Raw genomic sequence first — 8,586 nt, 5'->3', positions numbered from 1 at the left:
GCTGGGGCTGAGCTGACCGGTGAGCGGGGCGCGGCGAGGCGAGGCGAGGCGGGCTGGGCGGGTTTGAGGTCTCCTGAGGGAGAGCGTCGGAAACGGGATGGTTAACGATCTTTTTGGGAAACAGCCGCTCGGAGCCGTGTATGGCTCGCTGCTCGTGGTTATCTAATTGTCTGGCTGCGGTCTCCGGGCGCTTTCTGAAGGAAGCTACGTCCCTCAGCATTTCGGTTCCTGTTAAAGTTGACGCTGTGGTGTCAGGGAGGTGTCTGCCACAGCTCTGAGCTGTTCTCTAGGTGTTGCAGGGTCCTGTCATATGCCGTTGCAGGGTGCTGTGATCCCTCATCGCGACAGAAACGAGTCTCACTTTCACTTCTCCCGCCTGTGACTTGGACATTGCATCCAACTGAAACTATGGTACACTTGAAGCTGGATAGCAAAAGTAGGTAGGGCTTATCCCGGCTGTTGGATCGCTGTCTTTCCAGTGGACGAGCACCTCCAGGTGTCTGACCTTGCGCTGGCAGACAGTGGTAATGAAACGCAAGCATGCGAGCCGCTAGTGTTCCACATGCGTTAGTCACTAAGGTCCTGCTGTCATGAACTTAAATCTTCCAGAGCAGGCGACACGAGTGATTTAAGGGTGAGATGCTTCATCAGCTGGCAGCCCAGGAATTAAACTCTCTCCTGAATGGTGGAGGAGAAATAGTTGATCGTCTTTTCCAGCAGGTGCTGGCAGAGAGAGCGTGTGCGCTATACTTCAGCCCAAAGATCCTCAAGCAGAACCAAGTACACATGATGAGGTGAAAAGCTCTGCTCAAGTCCTCTCTGGTAGCCTGGTGTTCTACGTGTGTTGTCTTGGCTGCTAAGGAGCCCACAAATGGAAAGGAGGAGCTTAGACACTTGTAGCTTGAAGTCAGGGGAATCTTGTGTTCTCTAGTGATCTGAAGGATTTAATGGAAGTAGTATTTGGGGGTGAAAGTGTATTTAATGTCTCTGAGGGCAACTCCTGTCAGCTGTGATACCTCTGGGATTATGCTCTATTGGAGCCCCAAGGGTTGAGTTTAAAGAAATGTCTGTTTTATCCTGAACTGGTTATTTTAAGAATCATGGGTTTTTTTGATGCCTACTGAAGCCGATGTGGTACACACAGCAGCAGAGCTTGTAATGCTGCAGCTTGTGCTCAGGGACAGAAATTGCATCCCTGGGAGTTTTGTTTGCTTCACCTTGCTGTGTGTCTGAGCTGGTGTTCTTCTCCTAGAGGAGGTGACAGGTCAAATGATCTGTTCAGAAGTTGAAGCTGGTAGGCAACAAACAAGGAGTAACAACAGCTACTGTTTGTATCTTGCTTAAAACGTGCTCCATACACTATCCTGATGCATGCTAGGAAAATACATTATTGAGTTTTAAACAGTTCTTGGTAGGCAAGAGTTAAGTAAACTAAATCTGAATAACCTGACCTTGGCAGCTGTAAATACAGCTTTCACAAGTGTTTGAGGTGGATGAATGTGAAGTCTCAGTCCCCAGCTGTTAGGGAGCACTTGGCTGTTATAGAAACCTGGAACACTTGAAAAGGGAAGAGTGTATTAATATAATTTGGAGTTGCACGACTGTAGTGGATACTTACGTATATTCATACTTCAAAACAAGTCATTGAAGCACAAGGGAATGAAGAGGTCAACTGTGACAAGACTCCTTCGAGTGCTCAAACTAGTTGAGGTTCTCAAGTCCTTACTGTAATGTTAACAAGTGTGCCTTAATCCCATCTGAATACATGCCAGCTCTTATGAACTTGTTTTCCCTTCATAAATGAACAAAAGTACAGGGAAAGTGTGAGTATTTCCAAAAAGGTAGCTTAATTGTGTAATGTATCTGAAAAAGAAAAGGGTTGCTTACAGGCTGAAGTGCACATTGAAAAACTATGTTATCTGATTTTTTTAATTTTTTTTTTTATGGCTGAAATTCTGTCCTGATGCTGAAGTTCTATCAGTTTTTCAGAAGCAAGGTGGAGACTTGGCTCTTATGCTGTCAGAGCTATATGCTGGGTGATTAAGAAAGAAGAAAAATAATATGAGAAGAAAGTCTTGTCTCTCACATAATCCACTGAAGGCACTAACTGGATCTCTAAGCTCTGAAACTAGCACCTGAATATCTTTTACTGTCATGTTATTTGGAGAGAAGTGTTTGAACTTTAACTATAATGAAGCAAGTTCAGCATTAAGCACAAAACACTTAACATATTATGATTGTCACTTGCTTCAGCTGGTACTGCAGATGATCTTGGAAACTTGGATGAAATTTATGCATTATTCATTGAGGCTTTCCCTTTGAAATAAGCTACTTCTATCCAATTCTTAATGCTATCTCATTAAAAAGGAAACTGACCACTAAATTTTAAGCTTATACTCATGGGGCAGTTGAGAACCACTTCAGGTGGAAGGCTTGCTGATAATTCTTAGTATGTAAAGTTATTTCTCTCTAGTTTGTGTATGTAGACAAAAAGCAGAGCGAGGCAGTGCAAACTGAAAGTCTGACTTGTTTTTTTTTTTTTTTTTCCCCCCCCACTTCCTTACAGTTTCTTTGGAGAAGAAAAACCTTAACATGGCAAGCAAAGGAAGTAATACAGACTGCATGTCATGCAGTGTGCTGAACTGGGAGCAGGTCAGTCGCCTGCATGAAGTTCTTACAGAGGTGGTTCCAATCCATGGACGGGGTAACTTCCCAACACTGAAGATAACTCTGAAGGACATAGTTCAGACCGTTCGTAGTAGGCTGAATGAAGCAGGCATTGCAGTACATGATGTCCGTCTGAACGGCTCTGCAGCTGGCCATGTCCTGGTCAAAGATAATGGTCTGGGCTGCAAGGACTTGGATCTCATTTTTCAAGTTACTCTTCCGAGTGAGGCAGAGTTTCAGTTGGTTCGAGATGTGGTGTTGCGTTCTCTCTTGAATTTCTTACCGGAAGGAGTAAGCAAACTGAAAATCAGTCCAGTAACACTGAAGGAAGCCTACATCCAGAAGCTAGTTAAAGTGTCCACGGAGTCTGATCGTTGGAGTTTGATATCACTTTCCAATAAACATGGCAGGAATGTGGAGCTGAAGTTTGTAGACTGCATAAGACGCCAGTTTGAGTTCAGTGTAGACTCTTTCCAAATCATACTGGATTCCCTGCTCTTTTACTATGACTACTCAGAAAACCCCATGTCGGAGCACTTCCATCCAACTGTGATTGGGGAGAGTATGTATGGAGATTTTGAAGCAGCTTTTGATCACCTCCAGAACAAGCTGATAGCTACCAAAAATCCTGAAGAGATCCGAGGTGGTGGGCTTCTGAAATACAGTAACCTCTTAGTGCGAGACTTCCGGCCCATGGATAAAGATGAAATCAAAACATTAGAGCGCTACATGTGCTCCCGATTCTTCATAGACTTCCCAGACATCCTGGATCAGCAGCGCAAACTAGAGACCTACCTCCAGAACCACTTCTCCAAAGAAGAGAGGAGCAAATATGACTACCTCATGATTCTGCGCAGGGTGGTGAATGAGAGCACTGTGTGTCTCATGGGACACGAGCGAAGACAGACTCTCAACTTGATTTCTCTGCTGGCACTCAAAGTGCTGGCAGAACAGAACATCATCCCTAACACCACTACTGTTACCTGTTACTACCAGCCAGCACCTTATGTTAGTGATGTAAACTTCAGCAATTACTATCTTGCAAATCCTCCGGTGCCATATAGCCAGTCCTACCCCACTTGGTTGCCTTGCAATTGATTGCTTCACTTGAGCGTTCTTCAGTGGAGGCTTCTAAAAGCTGAGTGTACATAGACAAGTAATGGACACTTGTAGGTTTTCTAATAAGTAAGATTGTTGGATGAATTACTTCCTGGCATGCAGTAGGAATATGCAACCAGGCAACCTGTGAAGAACCTTTTCAGTTTATCTCTACAAATGCCGAGAAGCCTTATTACCTCTTCACTGGGAGAAGAGAACCAGCAACCAAATATTAGAGGAATAGTTACAGAACTAGGTACTTGTCTTGGAAGTGGCTATTAAACTTGTCATCTAAGTGGAGTATTCAGTAAACTGTGTTAGTTAATAGAGCTAAGACTGGGAAATATATTATGCAGAGCAGAAGCTGATTTAAAACCGAAACTTTCTATTGACAAACCTCATTACTTCATACATCTTCAATTCAGATTCTAGCCAGCTTTCTACTGAATTGTGTAAGAGTAGTCTTGTCATGCTTGGGCTGCTTCTACTTTTTGGCTGTGTGGAACTGGTAACTGTGTGGATAATGCCCCTCTTGTAGAGGCCCTACTGGCTGTTTCCTGTAATGCATGAGCATATGTGGTCCTGCTTCAAGTTCAAGGTTTCTTGGAAGTTGGAGATGGATTAATGAGCCTGTCTTTAAAAGCATGAGTTGGCTAGATTTTTCTGGAGTATGAAAATTTTGAAGTTGACTTCTCTAAGCATGCAGCAGAACATGATCTAAACAATTACTAATGTGAAGTCCTTAAAATGAGGAAATAAAGCCTTAAATAGAATTGAAATCACTGCTTGAATAGGATGGGAAGAATACTATTGAGAAGAGGCTCAAGATAAAGCCTTTTTGACTACATCTTCCTAAACAGTTATCGGCACAGCTGGGAAATAGTGCAGCTCTTACACTGAAGTTTTAAGTTTCTTCGTTGTGGGTCCACAGCAAGCAAAAAATCCACCAACTTGTATGTTGATGTGCACTCCTGTCAGTATGAATTTCTAAAGTGCATCCTTGTTTTTTCTTGTATAAATTCAGGCAGGTCCTACAGGCTTGCCTTTGCCTCCACTTAAGGGTCAAGCTTATTGGTTTATCATCATCCCTTGGTCACTGTGTAGTATGGTCTTTTGGGAGGTTAAATTCTTGGTCTGTTGTGGTCTTAAACTTCACTTGATGAGGTGTATAAACCCTAAGCAGAGCTCTACACAGAGGCTGTATATGGTGAAAGTCTGCGTCTAGCTACCCCTGGAAGAATATCTACTTGCTTGGAGGTGTAGGGGGCTGAACTTCTTGAAGGGAATGTGCTGAACTTCCTGCTTTGATGCTTCTGTGCTTTATAAGGATGGTTCTGTATATAGCAATACTAGAAACAAGGTAATACCTTGACTGGCAACTTTCATTCAATTGCAATAGTAAAATTCATACTATAAATGATTTTGTTTTCTTTGCTTAATCAGAAGTAGACTAGAAAGGCAAAAGTTAGAGCTATTTAATGTACTGGTGCAATGGTTAAGGATACTTAATTGCTAACTCGTATGTCATCTTGCTGTCTCCCTGAGTGTATGAGACCAAAGTGCTGGATCCTACAAATGATTTAAGTGTAGGAAGAAAAGCAGATGAAATAAAACTGTATGGTTGCTGTTAGATGTGAAGAACAATAGCAGAGCAGCATTTACTTGACAGTGGAAAAACTGCCTGTTCTTGGTAGGACCAAAGGCTTCTTGTTATGTTACAAGCTCTCCCACTTTTTTGTAACTAATGCACAAAGACCACCTTATTATAGCAGCAAGGCTACTTTGCTTTTTTTTTTGTTCAGACTTCACTTAGCTTAGGAAAGCAGGGAGGGATAGGATTGTGAAAGCAAGCTGTAGCCAGGCATGCTTGATGTTAATATCTTGTACAGTCTTATAAGCATCTTCAGTAGCAAACATTTTTTTTTTTATAAAAGACTCTTGAATAGTCAAAGTACTTAAGGATGAGTTTACTTTCAAATTTTTCTAGGAACTGAAACTTGGACTTGATGCAATTTACAGACAAAGCACTTCTCATCTGGAATACTGACTATTTGGAAGGCTTTTCTTAAAACTGATGTGATGTTGGTGTTGTCATCTGTGTCAAATGTAATGCAAGCTTACTGATGGAATGAGTAACTTATGCAGAGCGATAATTGGCCTATTAAAGAGTATCACTAGAAGGAAGTCCTTTTTGTTTAAGAATTTGTAATTGTGTTCATCCCTTAAATAGCTTCAGCTGACTTTAGGAAAAAAAAAAAAGCTATGCCTGTTCCAGAAGTAAACCAAAACCATTGCTTAGAGGGACAAGTTTGATTTGCATATCAGCTTAGACCCAAGTCTTGTGGGATTGCATAGCTGGACTTTAGAAACTGTGCGTATCAGCTCATGCAGAAGAAGTAGTTAATACTCAAGAGGAGTTCTTAAGTTTGAAGCAAATTCTCTTTTTTTCCTTACTAGCCTTTGAATGCCTTGGCTGCTGAGTGTCAGGCCACATGTATCTACTGGGAAATGAAGTGCTAGAATAAAGCTCTGCTGTGGTCCTACTGAGGCAGAGCTATGGACACCTAATGTCCTGCAATAAATATTTGTGCTCTTGTTGATGTAACTTATTGCTGAGGCTGCTAAGGAAGCTTTATGTTGAATGTCTGCTCTCTGAACAGCTGACTCCCTTGGTTTAAGCTTTGCAGGACTACTGGGTCTTAAATTGTTTTGGCATATTAAATTACTAATGCTTTTCAGCTTGGATGTTAAGTTCTTGAGTAGTTAAACTGTAGCCTGAAGTTGCTTATTACCTGCTGCATTGGCACTAAATAGAAGAAAACAACGTTACTGGGACAGTGTTCTATTTCTTTGCCTTCAAATAATCCTAGTTTGGCAGTTGAGATAGAGCAGAAATACTGAATAGATTTGTCAGGATGCTACCTGCAGTCTACTCCTTTCTGGTTTCAAATTGTTTTGGCAGCCTGATGTCCCAGGTGGCAGAAGCTCAGTCTGGTGTGTGCTAGTTGGTTTGTGATCAGGTTTACAAAGACCCTGCAGCTGGGAGTAATATGAGAATGAGTGCTAAGGTAATGACCCATGGCCAAGTTCAGGCTGCCTGCTTGATTCAGTCTCCCTGTAGTGCTGAATGGTGCAAACTTCTCTGCTTGCTTCTGTATCAAGCAGAAGTTTGAGAAAGGCTGCTGAACTTCAGGCTATTACCGTAATGCATTCTTTCTAGGCAGTGGCATCATAGCAGAACTGCAGAAATACTGGACTGCAAGACTTGTGTCAGCACATCATGCCTGAGGACAAGGCTTCTAGAAAACTAGACTAGTTTAAAACAGCACTTTTCTTCCTGTTGCTTAATCTCTGCAGGGCTAAGCCAATCTGAAGCTAAGCATCTGTTTGTGAATATTTCTCACCAAGTTCCCTTTAGCTTACAGTTTATTGATATTACTTCCTCATCCTAAGAGATTAAATCTTTTTATCTGATAAAGATGCTTCTAAAGAAACCTACTAGTAAAGAGCATTTTAGTCACTTTCATGAAATCCCTGTACTAACCACCATAATTCTGAAAAGTGATAAGATAAAGCATACCTTATGTTCCTCAGCCCAAGATGTAACTGACTGTGTTTGTTTTCAGTTTGTTTGCTGTGCCACTAAGCTGGACATTGCTTCTGAGCAACCATTTTTTTACATCTTTTGTTTTAACATGAGTAGTCTGTCTACAGAGCAGAAGATTTAAACCAGGTCTCAATTAGAACTTTAAATATTTGGACTATAGATATCCATATTTTTGGACTGAGTTATGGGGTTAAGCATATGGATGTCATGAGATTCTGACAGAATAACTGCTAATTTTGATCAGTACTTATCAGTATATGAGAAGTCCAAGTCATTTTTAAGAGGCTTTCTCCAAACAAGTTACTTCACTTTTAAACTGCTGGTGCGCTTATAGTGTTTGTTTAATGAGAGGTATAGAAAACTGATTGAATTGGGTGCCATAATTGTTAGACACAGGAATAAGCAATAAGCCAGTCATTGTTAGTAGCAAATGTGTGATTTGGTCATTGGGAGCCAAATGCATACTTCTAGCCTTTGCATCTAAGTCTTGCTCAAACCATTACTGTCAAATGTTAAATATGGTGGACTGTATTTCATATGGGCTATTTAATTTCAGTGAAGCTTGTTCTGAGGTGGATTGCTGGGCTATAGTTATAGAAGCTTTGGGAGTGGTTGGAATGCTCCAGCTTTTCTTCTTCACTGGAGAAGGCCACTCACTGAAGTGTTTGCATTGGGCTTGTCTCTCTTTCTGGTTAAAACTGCACTTTTTGTTGAAATGTAAAGGCTTTTTTTCTGTTTATTTTTTTTAAATTTTACTATTAGAAGTCAGCTCTTGGAAAATCTATCTTGTACTTGTTTTGGAAAAGTGACTTTTTTTTTTTTAAGCTGGCAGAACAAGATACTAGAAAGATTTTAATTTGTGATGAGCCCAAATGTGAGATTAGTTACAGTAACTACCTACTGTCCTGCACTGTGGTGTTCACTTGTCACCGTTGGAAATTGGGTTTTGGAGCTTAATGATTCTGAAATACTTGTACAAATAAACTTATGCGAAACACTCTTTGCCTCAAGTTGTTTTTGCATTTAAGTAGTGTTGACTGGAAATGTGTGTATTGTCTGTTCATAGTACCATAGGGGTCGGAAGGGCCCTCTGGAGACCTAGCTCTCTGCTAGAGATCTAGCTAAAGCAGAATCTGCTAAAGCAGATTCCTTAGAATAGATGCATGTAAATACACTGAGAAGGGAAGAAATAGTGATGAATTTATACAGTAATG

At 41.2% G+C, this 8,586-nt stretch overlaps 1 protein-coding gene across 1 annotated transcript in view; it reads left to right on the top strand.

The window, feature by feature from the left end:
* The window catches only part of TENT5C (terminal nucleotidyltransferase 5C), an 11,755-nt gene extending 3,386 nt beyond the window's left edge, over positions 1 to 8,369 (top strand). Inside the window, exons 3-4 of the mRNA XM_010718752.3 lie at positions 1 to 19; positions 2,567 to 8,369. Coding sequence (XP_010717054.1) covers positions 2,593 to 3,765 — 1,173 coding nt within the window. The 5' untranslated portion in view covers positions 1 to 19; positions 2,567 to 2,592 and the 3' untranslated portion in view covers positions 3,766 to 8,369. The remainder of the gene's footprint in view (positions 20 to 2,566) is intronic.
* Positions 8,370 to 8,586: the final 217 nt, after the last annotated feature.

Source organism: Meleagris gallopavo, chromosome 1 (genome assembly GCF_000146605.3).
Source record: "Meleagris gallopavo isolate NT-WF06-2002-E0010 breed Aviagen turkey brand Nicholas breeding stock chromosome 1, Turkey_5.1, whole genome shotgun sequence".
NCBI classification, from domain to species: Eukaryota; Metazoa; Chordata; class Aves; order Galliformes; family Phasianidae; genus Meleagris; species Meleagris gallopavo.
This window is presented reverse-complemented; position numbering and strand designations above follow the sequence as displayed.